General features: G+C 42.4%; 1 protein-coding gene across 4 annotated transcripts in view; it reads left to right on the plus strand.

Moving 5' to 3' along the window:
* The window catches only part of Plekha7 (pleckstrin homology domain containing A7), a 192,602-nt gene that overhangs the window by 117,010 nt on the left and 55,131 nt on the right, over positions 1-20,461 (plus strand). For all 4 annotated transcript variants that reach the window (XR_016538067.1, XM_090348066.1, XM_090348067.1 and 1 more), the window contains 3 exons: positions 7,743-7,826; positions 17,706-17,817; positions 18,872-18,976. Coding sequence is in view for 3 of the 4 variants with exons in the window: in XM_090348066.1 (XP_090204192.1) it covers positions 7,743-7,826; positions 17,706-17,817; positions 18,872-18,976 (301 nt within the window). In the remaining variant the exon portion in view is untranslated. The remainder of the gene's footprint in view (positions 1-7,742; positions 7,827-17,705; positions 17,818-18,871; positions 18,977-20,461) is intronic.

The raw sequence follows: 20,461 nt of genomic DNA on the forward strand, positions 1-20,461 counted from the left end.
AAGGAGCTTAGTTTCTCTCTGTGTCTCTCTCTGCAATGTTATAAAAGTTAATGGAGAGCAATGGCATGGTTTCCTTTATCTTTTAAAAAGCCTAAACAGCTGGGTGCTGGTAGCTCATACCTATAATCCTAACTGCTCAGGAGGCTCAGATCTGAGGATCATAGTTAAAAGCCAGCTGGGGTAAAAAAGTCCATGAGACTCTTATCTCCAAATAACCACCCCAAACAAAACAAAACAAAAACAACAAAAGTGGAGCTGTAGCTCAAATGGTAGAGCACTAGCCTTGAGTAGAAAAGTTCAGGGACAGTGCCAAGGCTCTGAGTGCAAGCTCATCATGTGTATATACACACATATCCACATCCACACAGCTCTACCAAGTTTCCAGAGGCCTGAGTAGAAGCAGAAGGAGCAGCTAGCAGCTGTTACAGAATCTAATCAGGAGAAAAGGTGCCAGGTATAGAAACAGAGAAGAGTAGATGAAGGAAGAGCAAATTTTGTTAAAACAAGCAATAAGACTTGCACACAGGTGTGGAGATTACAGTAAAGAAAGAGATAGTCCATCAAGGTGACTATTAGATTTGTGGGAAAGGAGGCTCATTCTGTTTGCCCTATTAAAACTTAGATGTCTTAAGATCCTTGCCATAGTTAAGACACAATCGGATTTCAAAAAACACTGTGTATCTTCTGTGTGTCAAGCATTGTACAAGCAACTTTCATGTATTATCTGATTAAACTTGCAATAATGGGCATATTATCTCATATTTACAAGGTGGAAGTTTGAAAGGTGAGGTGGCTTGCTTTTCTGTCTCCAGAGTTCTAGACTGATTTTTTTTGCTCCAGGCTGATGTTGGAAGCGACAGAGTAGAGCTTCCACTTGGGGAGAGGATGTGAATTGTACATTGGCTTAAGCCTCGTTCTCATGCTTTGGGAAGAAGACTTGTCAGAAGTGTGTGTGTGTGTAGCAACCTGTGGGGAAATCTTGACATTCTTTAAAGCGTGCACACTTGAAAGACAATTTCAGTAAGATTCTCAGCCTCTTTAGAAACATCACATTAACAATGGTGACACTTCATGCTAAATGAAAAACTTTGTAAAAGTGTTAAGTAAAATAAACCAAAAAGGTGCTTAAGAAATATTGAAGCAATGTTTCAATTCCTGATTGTTTCAACTTTCAATTTCCAGTTTTAAGCCCCAACCAAGAGCATTGTTAGGTTACCCAGAATCCTCAGTTTTGTTGGAACACTAGGATTTTAGAGCAAAAACAGTCTGTGCTTACTAAGTCTAGAGGCAGTGACTGAATGTGACTTCAGCCTTCAGGGTGACTCTTTTAGGGTCTTTTGGGGAGCCAAGAGGTTTAGAGGGGCATGTACTATTGAGCATGCTAATATAAGGATTCTTGATAGAGTCTGTCTTCAGACTTTCAGGTACTTTTCTTACATTTTAAATGGCTTCTTCTCTTTATAGCTTGGGTCAGATAACAGTTAGTGCTGACAGAGCAGATTTATTATACTCTCAGCATACCAATAACACCAATGACAGAAACCCACACATGTCAGGTTCTGTGATCTTCACTGCTGAGCAACATTCACATGGTTCTTTTTTTTTTTTTTTTTTTTTTTTTTTTTGCCATTCCTGGGCTTGAGCTCAGGGTCTGAGCACTGTCCTTGGACTTTCTCAAGGCTAGAGCTCTACCACTTGAGCCTCAGCACCACTTCCGGCTTTTTTCTATGTATGTGGCACTGAGGAATCGAACCCGGGTCTTCATGCATGCTAGGCAAGCACTTTAACCACTAGGCCAAACTCCCAGTCCCACATGGTTCTTTTACATACTAAGTAACAGGGACATTTATACTTATCCAGCCAGAGTCACTGGTCTCACTAGAGTTAGAATCGGTATGATTAAAAAGTTTGTTTATCTTACAGAGTTTTCTTTTTTTTAATCTTACCAAGTTTTGTGAGGCCCATTTGTATTTTGACTAGCAGTTTCTGTGATTGTAGGTGAGCTCATACGTTGAGCTTTTAAATTAGTATCCAGTTCTTCCTGGTCTACTTAGTGTCTTGTATTTGCTTACCTGACTTCAGTAGGGCCTAAGTGAATCCTTCTCAGCCCAGGGCTTGTAAAGGAGTGCTTATTTACCTGGTTGGTTACCCACGGCCTGCCTTGTGGGGACTATCTTTCATCCATGCTTCCTGGTATTCCTCCAGGTGAGATTGGCTGACATGTGTCTTTGAGAAGCTGCTTCTGGGAGAAAAGCAAGATTTGACAATGAAGGGGAGATTGTGTTTTGCTTTATTTGCCAAATTGCTTTCTCAGTAGCCTGAAGAGAAACAGAAGTTCTGTGTGGAAGAGAAAGAGTTTCTGTGCTCCCTTGAAACCACCTGGCTCTCAGCCAGGCCAGGCCTGTATTACCAAAAAGCAAGGTAGCAAGTCAGGTTTAAGAACAGGTATTTCAGGGCATGTGTCTGTGCCTGCAAGTGATTCTTGAGACAAGGTGCCAGGACGTAAGAATCTTCTTAGGTTTTAAAACTAGGAAATGTAAGCAAAAGAAGGGGTGACATTTTCACCCTTAAATAATAACAATAAAGCCTTAAAAACAGGAAATGAAGCCAGCTGGGGGCTTTTAGACAAAAGGGTCAGAAATAGCGAACCAGACAAGACAACTTGCAATTTCCTTCTTTCTTTTTTTCTCTTTCTTCCTTTCTTTTTTTTTTCTTTTTTTTGGTTGGTCGTGGGACTTGAACTCTGGGCCTGGGTGTTGGCCCTGAGCTCTGCAGCTCAAGGCTAGTACTCTAACCCTTGAGCCATAGAGGAACTTCCAGTTTTCTGGTGGATAATTGGAGATAAGAGTCTCATGGACTTTAGTGCCCAGGCTGGCTTTGAACTGCAGTCTTCAGATCTCAGCCTCTTGAGTAGCTGGGATTACAGCTGTGAGCCACTGGTGCATGGAACAACTTGCAATTTCTAAATGAATGTAATAACCTTCATTTGGCAAGGTTGAACTTGAAGGAATAGAAAGAAGTCAAAAGAGGGTGGTATGTAGGTAACATATGAGTTGACTGTGGCTTCAGACAAATTGTCTATGCCTTGTGGGCCTTACTTTGCTTACTTATGGCCTGGTGATGATATATAATAATAGTATTGAATGGAATAGCCCAGGGACCTACTTCATGTTCTTTTGCTCCTTGTACTGCACCAGAGGCTCTGATAATGTAGGTTTGGGTACATTTGATCAAAAATGATCAAATTCTGGGCTGGGAGTTAAGCCAAGTGGTAGAGTGCTTGCCTAGCATGCATGAAGACCCAAGTTCAATTCATTGGTACCACATACCTAGAAAAAGTCAGAAATAGTGCTGTGGCTCAAGTGGCAGAGGGCTATCCTTGAGGAAAAAAATCCCAAGGACAGTGCTCAGGCCTTGAGTTCACGGCCTAGGACTGGGGGGAAAAAAAGATCAAATTCTAAAGCTAAAAATACTCAAGAGGTATTATTATAGTTTATCTCTTTTTCTCAATATATGAGTTTTCATTCTTTTTCCTTTTGCTCCTCTTTCATCAGCTTTCTTTAAATTTAGTGTTCCAATAACCTCCTAAAGTTACGTTTTCTTCACATGTACCATAAAATTAAAGATATCTTTTCTGTCTACCTCAGTGGGTATTTGAGAGGGTCCAATAGGACGATGAATGAGTATGAAAGTATCATGTAAACTCAAGAGCTAGAAGTGGTGATGCTGTGCTGACAACATTTTGGCCAGAGGGCAACATCCATATTATGAAACAAAGTTTGGAGATCTAATGCAAAGGAACTGTTTTTTTGTTTTTGTTTTTGTTTTGTCAGCTTTAGAAGGTTACCTACCTTCTAATGTTAGAATATGTTTACTTAATGCCCACATTTTACAGCTCATAATTCCTATACCCAAGACTCTGTGCCTGTTTGCTTTGGTACAAGTTGGTGGTGGGGAGTCTAGTGGTTGCTCATTACTAGGGCTGCTCCAGTCACATTGAAAGCTTGCTTTGTGCACTTGTCTACCAGAGATTCACCAGCCGATCTCATGGTAGGTTTCAACAGCTAAGGACACAAAGAAAAAAGAAAATTAATGGGGTTGGGGGGAGAATAAGTGATGAATGGTGCTGTTTTTCTGATTCTTTGTCTTTAGGGCATGGTCAGAAAGCTGCTAGCCCCAAAGGTTCCAAAAGGAAAAGGACAGCAGGTCATTATGCAAACAATATAGGATTTGGAAATAGAAGATCTAGATTCATGTCCCAGTTTTATCATTTATCAAGAGTTATCTTATGTAACTCAACTTATCTGAGCCCAGGTTCTTCATTCATAAAATGGGGGTTGGGAATGTTTGTAGTTGAGATACGTGAGATACTGTAAAGTCCGTTAGAATTGTTACTTCGTTATTCCCATCAAAAGTCAGGTGAGGGCTGGGAGTTTGGCCTAGTGTTAGAGTGCTTGCCTAGCATGCACGAAGACCCGGGTTCGATTCCTCAGTACTACAGTCATAGCAAAAAGCCAGAAGTGATGCTGAGGCTCAAGTGGTAGAGCTCTAGCCTTGAGAAAGTCCAAGGACAGTGCTCAGGCCCTGAGCCCAAGCCCAGGACTGGCAAAAAAAAAAAAAAAAAGTCAGGTGAGCCCGGGAGTTTGGCCTAGTGATAGAGTGCTTGCCTAGCTTGCATGATGCTCTGGGTTCAATTCCTTGGTACTGCATACACTGAAAAAAGCCAGAAGTGGTGCTGTGGCTCAAGTGGTAGAGCTCTAGCTTTGAGAAAGCCCAAGGACAGTGCTCAGGCTCTGAGGTCAAGCCCCAGGACTGCCCCCCCCCAAAAAAAAAGTCAATTTATTTCTTTTGTTCTCCAGGTGGAAAGCAGGCTTTAGATGAGACTTTGCATTTTGCCCAATGAGTGACAATGACTCTGTAGAAGAAGTTGGATGCAAATAAAATCTAACCCTTGAATGAGATAGGTACAAGGATTTCTAAAGTAGATGTTGGGTGTGGTGATTATCCTTACCTCAGAACTTAGATGCTCACACTTCAGCTCTGCTTTTATTAGGGGGGAAGACCGAGCTACTGCTTGGCAGATGAGGTCATAGGATTCTGTGGGCTTGCCTGTGAACAGGTGGTGCCAGGAATGAAGAGTCCAGCAGTGGTTAGGATGGGTAAGAGCTGGGTAGGGGCAATTCACAGTGGTAGTGATAGGTCTTCGTATTTTATATTTGGCTTGATAGGGTCCAGGTTGTTTTAACCATCAGTCACCAACTTATCCCAGGCACCAGGGCAGAGCGAGGAAAACTTTGCTGGCCTCTAACTTTTCTTTTTTAACATACTAATCTCCATAGGGCACTGGTGGCTCAGGTCTGTAATCTTAGCTACTGAAGAGGCTGAGATCTGAGGATCCCTATTCAAAGTTAGCTCAATCTGGAGATGGGGCTGATATCTTAATGTTATTAAGCTGACATGATCTCTTGAGTCTTGATAGTGAAAAGAGTTTCAGGAAATGACTCTTAGGTTCAGTAATTTCACCTTTGAAACTTTTTTTTTTTTTTTTTTTTTTGTCAGTCATGGGACTAAAACTCTGGGCCTGGGCATTGTTTCTGAACTCTTCAGCTCAAGGCCACCACCCTACCTCTTAAGCCACAGTGCCACTTCCAATTTTCTGGTGCTTATTTGGAGATGAGTCTCATGGACTTTAGTGCTTGGACTGGCTTTGAACTGCAATCAGCAGATCTCAGCCTTCTGAGCAGCTCGGATTACAGGCATAATCCATGTGCCCAGCTAACACTTTTTGTTCCTTTGTTGTATCTCCAGCACTTAGCAATGCCTGGCACACATATGCACAGTGACATTTTTTGAACAGTTATGAAAAAAATTATAGTAAGACTACTATCCAGCAACACGTGAAAAACATATCAATGAAATGTGATACTTTCTATTAATAAATGTGAAAAGGAATATCACAATTTATTTTTGGGTGGGGGCTTTAATTCAGGGCCTGGACACTCTTAGCATTTTTTTTGCTCAAGACTGACATTCTGTCCCTTGAATTACAGCTCTACTTCTATATTTTTGTTGGCTAGTTGGAGATAATTTGTCTCTCTGGGCTGGCTTTGATTTTCAGATCTTAACTTCATGAGTAGTTAGGATTATAGGTGTAAGGCACCAACACTCAGACACAAACTTTTTTTTTTTCTGGTCATGGGGCTTGAACTCTGGGCCTGGGTACTCTGGGCACTGTCCCTGAGCTCTTCAGCTCAAGGCTACTTGCACTACCCCTTGAGCCACAGCCCCACTTTCTGTTTTCTTCTAGTGGTTAATTGAAGATAAGAATCTCACGGACTTTAGTGCATGGGCTGACTTTGAACTGCAATCCTCAGTTCTCAGCCTCTTGGAGTAGCTAGGATTACAGGCCTGAGCCACCTCACCCTGCTCAGCCACAATCTTTTTATTTATTTTTTTGCCAATCCTGGGGCTTGAACTCAGGGCCTGAGCACTGTCCTTGGGCTTTTCCTCAAGGCTAGGGCACTACCACTTGAACCACAGCACCACTTCCAGCTTTTTTCTATGTATGTGGTACCAAGGAATCAAACCCGGGTCTTTGTGTATGCTAGGCAAGCACTCTACTGCTAGGCCAAACTCCCAGCCCTCAGTCACAATCTTTTTAAAGAAGAAAAAATAAACTTACATGGAGATATCAACATAAATATTCAGATGGTGACATCATGGATGATCCTTTCAGATTTTGTAAAATTTAGAAAATGACTATGATACTGTGACAATTTCTTTTCAATCAACTATATTCTTTTTTTTTTTAAAGAGGTTATTTTAGAGGTAGACCAGCAGCCTGTAGAGCCAGCTCCTCCATCTTTCAGGCAGTCTTGGGCAACACACAACACCTACACTTTATGTCTGTCAGCTTGACATAGAGGCTGACCCCTCCTAACTTCAAAGGAGTGATAGAAACTGCACAGTGTTGAAATTGTGGGGGTCACATTGCAGAAACATGCCCATACATTTATTATCCCATCTTTGAACTGAAGACATTTTGTAATAATAGGAAGAAGAATTTTAAGAAGATAGAATTTGCTGGGTGGGTGGTTAATTCTTAGAATTCTTTCCCTGTTTCACAGTTTTGGGGAAGCTGTTGAAAGTGGTGTCTGCTTTCTTTCACTCTTGTTTTAGCTTGTGCTGTGTTAAAGTAATTTTTTGCTAAACATCTCAGGGTGTTTGGAGTAAGTATGTTATGAAATGTATGAGTTGCACTGTTTTGTAAAGCCCAAGTTTTTTTTGTTTTTGTTTTTGGTTGTGGGGCTTGAATTCTGAACTTGGGTGCTGTCCCTGAGCTCTTCAGCTCAAGGCTAGTATCCTACCCCTTGAACCACAGTGTCCTTTCCAGTTTTCTGGTAGTTAATTGAAGATAAGAGTTTCATAGACTTTTGTACCCAGTCTGACTTTGAACCACAATCCTCAGATCTCAGCCTCCTGAGTAGCTAGGATTACAGGTAAGAGCCACTGGTGCTCAGCTGATTTTTTTTTTTTAAGAATTAAAATTATCACCTTTCTGGTTTGGAAATCTTGGTTTTCTGACAGAACTGTGTTCTGATAAATTAAATGTGTTTTGGAGAAAATACCCACTTTTCTTACATGTGAGGATAACTAGGGGTCTCCAGATATTGTTAGCCTGTTTTGCTTATTATCTTTTTTATTCATAAAACTTCTCATTCATCATCTCTTTGTCTCTCTAGCCATAACCAGCAGACCACAGCGTTCAGGCATCCTGTGACCGGGCAGTTTTCTCCAGAAAATAGTGAATTTATTCTTCAAGAAGAGTAAGTATTTTTTAAAATTCTCATTATCCAGGGATGGATTAGCAGCTTAAAGGTATTTGAACAAAACAAAACTTGTTGGAATATTTTTTCTATTAGGTAGCGGGACTTCAAGGTGGATTGGTTGATTCAAAATGAAATGTGGGAATTTACTTGCTCAGGCTCCAGATTCTTTTTTTTTTTTCAGGGGGGGTGTCATGGGGCTTGGACTCTGGGCCTGGGTGCTGTCCCTGAGCTCTCAAGGCTACCACCCTACCCCTTGAGCCACAGTCCTACTTCCAGTTTTCTTGTGGTTAATTGGAGATAAGAATCTCACGGACTTTAGTGCCCGGGCTGGCTTTGAACCCAGGATCCTCAGTTCTCAGCTTCCTGAGTAGCTAGGATTACAGGTGTGAGCCACCACACCCGGATCTCCAGATTCTTCTCAATGAGAAGATGTGGGACAGGAGAGAGATGATACAGGGATGTGCTGTCGTTGGTACAGTTATAGCCTGGTGATTGTAACTGGAAGCTGGTGCTTCATAGGACATTACTTCCAGACTCTGAGACTGGGACTGGGACTTCACATTGAGTAACATTAATCGCTTATGCTCTAAAATATAAAACATTTTAAGTGCTATGTTGGTATTCAAAAAGTTTTCAGATTTGGGACTTTGGGATTAGTAATTTTCAATCAGGACAAATATTCCAAAATCTGAAAAAGTCTGAAATCTGAAAAGCTTCTGGTACTATGCACTTTAGGTAAGGGATACTCAGCCTGTAGTAGAAAAAAGTAGAAGATGAAGATTGTATTCTCTCGTAGGTTGAAAAAGAACTGTTGTGTCAAGATAAAAACCAATGTGAATTCCCCAAATTCCAGCCCAGAATGAGTTCCTTTATAGACTCTTAAAGGTCAAAAGCTCATTCAGTTCAGTCCCTTTCAAGACACAAGTGCCTGCTGTCCTAAGATCTGGATGGAGAGTCATTAATGTAGAAAACTACCAGCTTCAATAAAAGCTTCGAGAGGTTGGGGGTGAGTGGTAAGTGCTTGTGAAGCAAGCATGAGAGGTCCTGACTTCTATACCTAGCTTTGGGAGTGGGGACCAAAACTATTAGAGATGCACAGGCTTTATAAATAGTTCTGTCATACTTCCTTTTCCTCTCATTAACAGAAGACTACTTGTGAGAAGGTAATGTGGTGTTTTTTTTTTTTTTATTTTTCCTCCCACCCAGAATATTTCAGTAATTAATCTCAGTTCCATCCATCTTTCAAGGAAAAGATGTTCCTTCTTCAAGGTCATTTCCTAGATGTCTTAAAGGTACCTGCTTATCTCATTGTGGGTGGTACAGTGTAGTGAGACAGACCTTCTAACAGGTAGGACATGCTTTAGGCATCAAGAATAAGGGAATATACCTACGAACTGATATGAGTGCTTGCATATATCAGAGCAGCAAGACAAATGTAGTCCAGTTAATGAGGAGTTTACTGTTGAGTCCAACAGGCACATGATGAAATGAGATTACAAAAGTGATAAACGTTTGTAATAGAAGAAATACAGAGCTCACTGGGAACTGATCCAAGGGGAGTCCAAGAAACCCCTTTCTCATACAGGAGGCTGTATTTAAGTTGAGACTTCCCCCGTCAAGAAACACAATCTAGATAAAAACCAAGATGAAGCTCGAGGAGTTAAGCTAGACTGATAAATGAAGAGCACTGAGTGTATTTTGAAGATATTTGGGAGGTAAAATTGACTGACCTGGTGACTGACTTGAGGAAGAAGGAAAGGGCAATGTGTTTGCATATATCTATATCTATCTATCTATCTATCTATCTATCTATCTATCCATATATATATATCTGCGTGACCAACAGAAGTAGTGCTCTTTGAGCCTGTCACTAACAAGCTGGGTTTACTATATGACTAGAGTGCTTGTTTTCTTATTTTTTTTCCTTGCTAGTTCTGGGCTTGAGCAATGTCCTTGGTCTCTCTCAAGGCTAGAGCTCTACCACTTGAGCCGCAGCACCACTTCTGGCTTTTTTTTTCTACGTATGTGGTGCTGAGGAATTGAGCCTGGGTCTTCCTGCCTGCTAGGCAAGCACTCTACCACTAGGCCAAACTCCCAGCCCCTTCACCTTATTTTTTTTATGCCACTTAATTCAACCACTTGGACATCATTCAATAGGTCCTGTTGCTTTGTACACAGGTGGTAAGTGGAAGGCAGAATTTCATTCCATGGAAGCCTGGCCCTAAATGTGCTTCTAAACACTTCACTGCACTGCCTCTTACTTTAGTAGTCTTCAGGGAAAATGGCTCATCCTTAGGTGTATTTTGTAAACTGAGTGCTGAGTTTCCTTTAGTAATATAGTATGCAGTTACTGCTGTATAGTTTTTCATTGAAATTGCTGTTATGAAATTGAGCTGTGGCAACTTCATGCTTCTTAGTCATCTTTTCTCAGTGTTCTCCCCCTCACCCCCGTCTGTCTGTCTCTGTCTCTCACTGTCTTTTAATGGTGTCATTTGTAGTGATTGGATTCTTTTTTTAAAAAAAATTTTCTTTTTCTGCCTGTCCTGGGCTTGGGCTCAAGGCCTGAGCACTGTCCTTCAGTTTTCTCAAGGCTAGAGCTCTACCACTTGAGCCACAGTACCACTTCTGGCTTTTATCTATGTATGTGAACTGAGGAATTGAACCCAGGTCTTCATAAATACTAGGCAAGCACTCTACCACTAGGCCAGACTCCTAGCCTGTACTCTTCTTAAGCCCCTTTTCTGATTTTCAGTGACTATCTTGAATTGTGAGCTTGAGGTCATGTTTTTCATGGCTAAAAAGGGCTATACATAGTACTTCTCAAGTAGTCCTCCTTGTGTTGGGATGTGTAGGACTGCAGTTTGGGTGTTGAGTTTCCATGCAGATGGGAGTTTTCTCAGCAGCTTCTGACAGACACCTCTACAACTCTCAGAAAGGAAGAGCATTCCTCAGCAGTGACACTGGCAGCTGCTAGTAGCTGACTGACAGCAGGCTGTGTAGTACTGATCCCTAAGCTCTACCAAGTATTTCACGTTGAGGTGGGGCTTAGGAATGAGAGGGAGAGAACCTGTGCTAGCTTTGGAATTTTCGAAGCCTGGTGTTGGGCTAAGTGGCCAGCTGCAAACTATGCAGGATCGCCTTGGAGCTTCCTAACCAGGACAGTACCCTTGCCTGTCTGCCCTTACCAGTCACCCAGTGAGTTCAGCTTGTTTCTTCCATTGGGATCTGAGCAGTCCTTCATTTTCTCATCTGGGTTCTCTGGAAAACAAATACAGGCTGGAATTGCCCTGAAGGTTGTGAGTGGTGATTGGAGGCTAGTATTTGAAAATATTCCACGTTGCTGCTGGTAGGTATTATCTTTCTGATCTTCTGATCTCTGCTGAAGGGGATACATCTTCTGGGCAAAACTCTACTAAGGCTGATGTAGATTTGGGGCCTGCGAGTGGTGGGGAGTAGCTCCAGTTTCTAGGAGATGGCTATCTTTTGCTTCTCTAGGAGAAAATGAGCGCAGAAAAGGGGTACTCCTCTTCTTCCAAAGGAGTCCATCCTGCTGTAACCTGCTGATCTTTGAGCTGTAAGGCTGTTGTTTCATCATCATGGGCTGACAGAGCCAGCATCTTCTCTGTAGATGCTGCCCGTCTTGGTCTAGCTTTGCCTGTTGCATTTGGTTGCCATGGCAGCAGGAAAAAAAAAAACAAAAAAACGAAGAGGAATGGAAACACCTGGCAAGCAGATGCAGAAACTTGACTGTTCAGCTCTCCTTCCTGATATGGGAGACAGCATTTGTGACAATTACAGGTAGGGGAAGAGATGGTAATGAGCCCTTAGTTCTTTCAGATAACAAGTGATGGCTTTTGATGTGGATATTGTAGAGAGCATTGGGCCTTGGAATACAGTCACCGCTACATAGCAACCATGTCTTTGGTGTGTCTGCTGGGTGAAATGTTGCAGTGGTGGGTCTGCTAAATAGAAGGGAAGCTGTTCCTTGGGAGAGTGATTTTTATTTCTTCTTGTGACTTTCCCTCTTGGATCTTTTCTTGTACTTCCCCCTTATCTGGGAAGTGCTGTGAACTCTATTTAAAAATGCTCTTTTCTAGCTAGATGTGTGGCTTAAGTGGTAGAGTGCTTGCTTAGAAAATGACAATGAGCCAGGAGTTTGGCTTAGTAGTAGAGTGCTTGCCTAGCATGCATGAAGACCACATACATAGAAAAAAGCCAGAAGTGGTGCTGTGGCTCAAGTGGTAGAGCTCTAGCTTTGAGAAAACCCAAGGACAGTGCTCAGGCCCTGAGCCCAAGCCCAGGACTGGCAAAAAAAAAAAAAATAAATAAAGACAATGTCTAGGACAATGGCTGCGCTTGGTAGACCAGAGGAGCAGACAGTCTGGAAGGTTTGCCAAAGGGTCACATTAGAATTGGAGCACCTGAGATAGAGCGAGGCAGAGGTGGAAGAAGTGAGAGAGGTCCAGGTCTGCTTTTCCTACGGCACAAATAACACAGATCAGTACAAGACATGGGCTTAAGGCTAAACACAGACTGTAGGCTCAAGCCAGGTTCAGAGCAGTGCTCTGAATTGGAGGTGAAGGGAGTCACAATTCTTAAGAGTTTTTATGCCTGGAGAGGGGGTGCTGTTGGTGCTGTTTTCCAGCTCCTTGGGTGGGATGAGGAACTGGAGCCTGTGCTTAGGAAGAGTTGAGGGGGACGGGGAAGGAACACAATAAGTCATAGTTGAATAATGAGGCCACAGTTACTGAATGAAAACCCGTGTCAGACAGCCTCCCCCAGGGTGCTGGGAGTTTACAGTATGCGTTGGTGGTTTGTCTGTGTCTTTCTCTGGGAAGAGGGGTGTGGAGGTGTCTCTGCCTATTTGGGCCAAGAACATTCTTTCTTTCTCATTTACATTTTGTATTGCTTTTCCTAGACCCCTTAGTTGAGAGTATAAGCTCCTTAGCACATGCACAGGTGTTTGTGAGTATACCCCCTTCTCGTACACCCCTCCTCTAACATCAGTTCATTTAGCTGCCTTTCCATGTAGAATCATTGAGGGAAGTACATGAATTTGGGGACCCATTTTTTTTTTTCAGGAATCATTGTGATAAGGTGTCATTTAATGAGGCCTGTAAGAGATTCTTCTTGTCCACCACTTTCTAAATTCTTTACAGTTGTAACAACTCTTAGCATTATTTTAGAAGAGAAGTCTATGCCACAGAGTTTCAATCCTTTTTTTTTTTTTACCACTTCTAGCTTTTTGCTACATATGTGGTACCGAGGAATTGAACCCCGGTCTTCATGCATGCTAGGCAAGCACTTTACCACTAGGCCAAACTCTCAGCCCAAGTTTCAATCTTTGAACAAGAAAAAAAATCCTAGATTAGGCTTTCATAGATATGTTTATAGGAAGTGATTGTTGTTTAGAAACAAATTTTGGGCACTATGAGCATTCTGGAGAGAAGTGCCGTAGGAATTAAAAAAAAAATACTGTAGGTGGGACTTAAGTTCTGGAGTCTCTACTGGCAAATCAGGAATAATGCTTTTTATGGTATATAGTGCTTTGTGGTTTTCTAAGGTTTTTTTTTATTTTTATTTATTTATTTTGGATCCACAAGCTTCTTTGTGAGGTAAAGGGGTAATTTTCACCTGGAAATAAAGGCCCAGAGAAGTGAAAGAGTCTGCAAGCTTCAGAACTTGACTGAGATCAACTGACTTGGCTTTTACTCTTTCTGCTTCCCCAGCATCCCCCTTGGTTTAGGGACTGGCCTTGGGGGTGAGAAGAGCAAAAGCCTTATATCCTGGGTCCACCTTACTGTGCCAGAGCCCAGATTTAGAGTGTTATTTTATTGTTTTAGGCAACTTATTAATTTCTCTACGTTCAGTTCCTCATCTACAAAATGAGGGTAATAAAAACTACCTTTGTAGGATTGAGATCATGCACTTAACAACTGCAGACCAGTTCCTCTGCTTGCTTGGCCTTGAGTACCTGCACCTTAGGATTGGTGATGATTGGCTTGGTGACATGCCCTTTGGGAGACAAATTATGGAAAGTTTTTGCTGCAGTTTACTGCATTGATTGAAAGGCAGCTCAGGCTCCCATTATACAGATTCATTCAAGTTAGGACTCATAAGGAAAAACGGCTTCTGTGTTTGTAACTTCTCTCATCTGTGTACAATAGGCATTTGATCCTGCATATTCAGGATGCAGAAGCAACTCCTTTTGTGGACTTTTTTTTTTTTTTTTTGCCAGTCCTGGGCTTGAGCTCACGGCCTGAGCGCTGTCCTTGGACTTTCTCAAGGCTAGAGCTCTACCACTTGAGCCTCAGCACCACTTCCAGCTTTTTTCTATGTATGTGGTACCAAGGAATCGAACCCGGGTCTTCGTGCATGCTAGGCAAGCACTTTAACCACTAGGCCAAACTCCCGGCCCTTTTTGTGGACTTCTTATCCAACTCTCTGATATGTCCTTGACAAAGTTGGGAGTAGAATCCAATAATTATTTTAAACTGGGTTTCAGCAGTTTTTGTCTAGTCTTCATTTCTTTTGTTCATTTCTGATGCTTTCTGAATGGAAGCAGTTGAGCTAAAACTCTTGCTCACTGTTTTGAATTTCAGCCCACACCCCTCCAGCAAAACAGTCAGCATTCATGTAGCTTAAGCCAAGGAAAGGAAGATCTTTGTTCAAACTATTCCTGCTGTAGTTTGGGAATCCAGATAGCACAGAAACCCAGCAAGCAGGCTTTAAGTTAATAGGTTTTATTTAATGACATCACAAGTCTATATATGGAGGGGTTTCTTTTTGTTTTGTTTTTCCTTTTTATTTTGTCTCATCTCCCTGGGATCTATATAACTCAGTGTGCCCATAGTGGTGATAACCCTATGTCTTTGCTCAGGGACACAGGCTCTTCTCTGTGGAAGGGGATATTTCTCAGTAAGATTTAATATGTTAATATTAATGCATGCTAATATGTAATGTTGATGTATGTTAATTAAGTATGCTAATAGAGCATAGCAGACTGAGGACTTGAGACAAACCAGTGATTGCCCAGGCAGGCTCTTCAGTGGGCAACACTCCTGTAAGATGAACCTGGCTGGAATGAATATACCAGAATGTTCCCACTCAGCTGACTGATGTCCTGTTCATTGCTCTTTATGCAAGGGGTGTCACCTATGTCCAATGGATGTTCTCACTGCTCAGAACACTCGGGTAACAATCTCTAAAACTTTCCTAGAGAGCCAGGTTTTTCAACCACCTGAGAAAAATTACTTGGAGATATTTTTTGTTATTTTCATTTTGTTTTTTTTTTTTTTGCAAGTCCTGGGCCTTGAAGTCAGGCCTGAGCACTGTTCTTGGGCTTTCTCAAAGCTGGAGTTCTACCACTTGAGCAACAGCACCATTTCTGGCTTTTTTCTAGGTATGTGGTACTGAGGAATCGAACCCACCTAATATGCACCAAGGCCCGAATTTGATTCCTCAATACCACATACATAGAAAAGCTGGAAGTGGTGCTATGGCTTAAGTGGTAGAGCTGTAGCCTTGAGAAAGTCCAAGGACAGTGTTCAGGCCCTGAGTTCAATCCCCAGGATTGGCAAGAAATAAACAAATAAATACAATATGTGCATTGTAGAAAAAAATGTTACAGTGACCTTTCTTTTAGATTTGCGGGGCAAGTCACAGACCTACAGATTTTTTGTCCTACAGAGAAGTCATGAAGTGTCTATTGAAAAACGATGCAGGATTTGAAATTATGTGGATGATTATAATAAAATGTTAATATTACAAAGTTTTAAAAAGCAAGACGTAAGATCATGATTGCAATTATATAAAAACAAAACTAGCCCATGAAATTTTATAAAAAAAACAAACAACAAAATTAACCCACCCAACCCCAGACCCAAAGCAAGAATATTAAAAAGGAAAAAAAAGAATGGAAGTAAATCGAATATTGCAAATTAATTTGTTTTGGATAACAGGATGTTGGGTGTCATTTTCTTTTCTTTTCTGCTTTTCTTATAGTTCCCAAGTAGTCTATAATAAGCCTATACTATTTTTCAAACATTCTATTATTATTATAGAATGATAATAATAAATATTAGGATCTATTAATGAGAACAATATAAACTTCAAAAAATCCCAGGCAAACCTTTTCTGCTTTTGGACATCATGTCTTGTCATCTGAGAGACATAGGCATCTTAAGTGAGGAACCCAAGAGCTATTCTCCCTTTCCTCTTCCCCTCAGAAAATCTGATATGATCAAGGCTAGGTTCCTGTTTGGGACATAGTTCAGTTCAGAGGTAGACAGTGAACAGGGCAGCTTCTCAGATCCCCCTCTCAACTCTCAGCAGCAATTATCTCTTGCTGTGCAGAGTGCCTGCCAACAGGGAGTGGCTGAGCACAATGAATTCTCATTCTAAGTGGGGAGCAGTAACAACAGTCTGCTGGGATGGAGGTCGGGGGCGGGGAATCTGGAGTGAGTGCCTGCGCTGATAAGAAGCCAGTGATCTTTCTGCCTGGTGGTACACGTACCTCCAGCTGCCAAATATCCCACTGAGCCAATCCCTTGCTACTGGCACTATTCAGGAAGCATACTGGCTGCACAGCTTTTGCAGAGAACTTCCCTCCTGGCACAGGGTCATTGCTGTGTCTCAGGTCATATGAAGGATTGCTATCTTTGAGCAGCAGAGATCTTTGAAGGGTGCATTTACTGTGGAGATTAGAATTCCCCCTCTTGTGCCTCTCTGAAAGTGAGTCTGGTGAAGGACGACTCAAGTACTTTTTCTTCATCTGCATCCAGCCTGGATTCTTCCGCTCCATCTCCTCAGAGTCCTGGGCCAGTCTGCCAATGCAGGTTGTTTCTTCAGGCAGAGATCCTCTTCCCCTCGCCCCACTGTATTCTACCTGTTTCCAACTGCATGGATCCTGTTGCCCATTGGAATAGTGGACAAAACCCAGCCACAGAATGCTGAGAGAAAAAGCTTGCTGATTCTGGAGTTGGCAAGGTCTTGCAACAAGGTGTCAAGCTGTTTAAGGATCTTTTGGTGTTTGTGTGGGGATATTTGTCACTGTTGATTTGAAAGTCTGGCAGATGCAAGCGCTCTGGGGACGCAGGTGAGAAAGACCATCTTCAGTGTCTCTGTGGTATAATTCCAAGATGTTCCCAGACTGCTGGCCTTCCTGAGACAGTTTCTTAATGGGAAACTATTTCACTGTGATGTTTGGTGGGGAAGCCCCAGGATACTTACTGGAGGCTGAAGCATACTTCATTTCTTCTCACTCTCCAGGCATGGGACAAGGGGTTAATATCTCCAATGGCTCTATTTTGGGGGCAAATGGAGTGTTCCCAGAATAGGACTCTTTGTTGAGTAGTCTATTTTGGGAGGCAAGCCCCACTGGCGTTTATGTAAGCATTCTCTGTGTGTATCTGGGGGTGTGGATGTGTGCGCAAGTGGTTTCTTGTTACTAATTATAAGCAACTCCTTTTGGGAGTTAGGAGAATGGAGGTGTATGTGAGTAAGCTTACGGATTGCTCTTTCCTGCTGTGAAGAGTGGCTTGCACCTATTGGTAGGGTAGTCTTCACAAACACTTGCCTAGGAGAATAAGTGTGGGTACCTTAGGACAACAGGCAGGGGTAAGGATTTGAACCCATTGGGGAGTGTCTGGTAGTGGAGTTATGCCCACCTGTCATCCTCTTGGTTCTTGAAGCACCTGGGCAAGCTGCACATCGTAACCTTCTGGCTGTAGTCTAGAGTCAGATAATCTCCAATAGATATAGCCTAGGTTTGTTTAAGGCCAGGCAACCAGTCCCAACCTGGAATCAGTCTTTGAAAGCAGTTTTCAGTCAGCAGCTTGGCACTTACTCACTGGACTCTCCTATGCGTCTTGACAGGCCAAACTCACATATGTCGAAGCAGGAGAGAAACCAAAGACCATCCAGCATGGTCAGCGAAACATCCACAGCGGGGACCACATCCACCCTGGAGGCCAAGCCTGGACCCAAGGTGAGCTCTTGGTCACTGGTTCCTCCTCTTCCTTCTCTTTTCAAATTGACCAAAGCCCTTTCATTGTAATATAAGCCCATTTGATCATCACTATAGTTTTAGAAGGGAGACCCAAAAGATAGTGTTCTCCATAAATGACAAGGTCAGGAAATATTGGTTAAGATGAATTATGACCCTTGTGCAAGGCAACAGGAAGTTGCTGATAGACCAGGACTGATGCCCGATTCTTTTTTTTTTTTTTTTTTGTCCAGTCCTGTGGCTTGAACTCGGGGCCTGGATACTGTCCTTGGGCTTTCTCAAGGCTAGCTCTCTACCACTTGGGCCACAGTATCACTTCCAGCCTTTTTCTGTGTATATGGTACCGAGGAATCGAACCCAGGGCTTTGTGTATGCTAGCTGAGCACTCTACCACTAGGCTATGCTCCCAGCCTCTGATACCTGATTCTTGAATGCACTCTTCACTTTTCTTGATATGTGTTAAAAAGGCCACACCTCAGTTCTCATGTGTTAGAAAGAGGTTGGCTAGCTTTGGTGACAGGTAGACCTAAGAACGAGTGCCCTTGGGAAGAGTCTAGAAGTTTCTGTGTTTTACTTGTGGAAACACTAAGGAGCAGAGGAAAAGAACCTATATTGTGAGAAGTACATATTGGGAAATAGACAAAATCTAGGGCTAGAAAGTAGCTTTGTTTCAGGAAGCCATAGGGTATACTAGAGCCAACATCTGCTTTTAAGTTGATTGAAAAATCCCTTTATTTTTTTTTCTCTGTGATACAACTGGGAGGCTTGCCAGGTCTTGGGCTTTCTTTTTAATTAGAATGCCATGGCCATGACCATGCCTACTCCCTGCCTTGTTGCTATTCTGATCAAAGGGTGTTGCCACTTAAAGTAAGGCAGAGAGAACCAACAGCTCTCCTAACATACAAATTTGTGTGTGTGTGTGTGTGTGTGTGTGTGTGTGTATGTGTGAGTGTGTGTGTGTGTATGTGTGTTTGTGTATGTTTGTATGCCCCCTCCAAATCCCCTGCTACTAGAATTTAACTCTGCTTTTTCTTAGATCATCAAGTCCAGCAATAAAGTCCACAGCTTTGGGAAGAGGGACCAAGCCATTAGGAGGAACCTCAATGTTCCAGTGGTGGTGAGGGGCTGGCTGCATAAGCAGGTAAGGAGGCTGAGAAGGGAGAGAGGTGGAGGACTATCTCTAACTGGTTTCTTTCCATTTTCTGGTCCTAGGATGCTAGAAACAGGTATAGAAATGTACTGTTCCCGACTTTGGAGTGGATGGATTCTACCTACTGTACTATATGATTTTTTGTTTGCTTTTGTGAGTTGACAGTCTATTTAGAAGTTACAGCTTCTCTTCCAAAACCTACTTGACCACTTTGACCCCTGGTACTATTGGCTGTCCAGGTCATAGTGTGAATAGGTCAGTCTAAATCATCCAGCCTCACCACTCATTCTCTGTCAGCATCTGCTTGCCTGATACTAATATTTTTGTAATCATTTGGCTGGAAATTCCCTCTTTGCTTCTTCTTTTTGTCTGGCACACATATCTAACATTGCTGATTTGAGACTAGTTCATTGTCTTCTCATGCCTTAACGTCTACCTTTGTTCTATTCTAATTTTTCTGAATGTTAGTGATGTGGTTGCAACATTGTCTCCTGGTCATGGAGGTCGGAGATCTCAACACCATTTCTGCTCCTCCTTCTCCCACCTCCTTTCAATCATAGAACCCTGGCAGCTTTACTTCCCTAGGCCTTTCTATTTCCAATCCAACCCCAATTTGATCAGCATCTGGTCCTCTGGTCCTGGTGAGGCTGTAAGCAACCAGAGCCAGAGACCATGTCTCTTTTGTTCTCTTCCTTCTGTCATTGCCATTCACTCATTCATTGGCTTCCCAGGGCTTGCTATTTCTAAGTACTCTCACAGTAGGAAGATCTAACATGTGGTTTCTGCTCTTGAGAAACTGCTAAGGGAGACAGAAAGGGCATCTTTCAGGTCACTATGGTCATCTAGTCCAGTCTGTTACCTGTCATAGCATTACCAACAAGTAACCAGCAAACTCCAAGAATAGTGATGTCCACTCTGGGGATGACATCGTGGCTTCCCACAGAGAAGGATGTGACATTGCATACCACAAAGGAGAAGTCTCAAAAAGACCCCTTGACATCTCTCTCCCAAGTACTCTTTCCACAGGAAACTCCCAGAACACTCAGCCTATTTTATCAGGCAAGCCTGTGGTTCTACCTTCTTACTCTCCCCCTTGACTGCATTGGTCTCCTCTTTTTCCTTATCTGAGCAGATTGACCTAACTTTTTCCATGTGAAACAAAGATTGCAGTAATTGTAAATAATTCTCCCCACCTCCCACACCTTTGCCAGCCCATTGGCTGTGTTGTGGTACAATGGGTCTTTATAAAACACCATGGACACACAGCCTTTCTGAGATGTCCAGAAAGGCTTTCCAGGGAAAGTAAGGCCTGAACCAGGTGTGGAAACATGAGTAAGGGGTCTCCTGTCAATAGAGGTTGTATGTGCCATGTAACAAGATCTTCGAAATCATCTGATCTATTTATAGGAGATAAAATTGATCTTTAGCTGACATCAAGTTAAATTTGATTTGATAGTAGTTTATTCAGTGGTGAAG

Source organism: Megascapheus bottae, chromosome 16, assembly GCF_031878675.1.
Source record: "Megascapheus bottae isolate mThoBot1 chromosome 16, mThoBot2.hap1, whole genome shotgun sequence".
In the NCBI taxonomy this organism is placed as follows: Eukaryota; Metazoa; Chordata; class Mammalia; order Rodentia; family Geomyidae; genus Megascapheus; species Megascapheus bottae.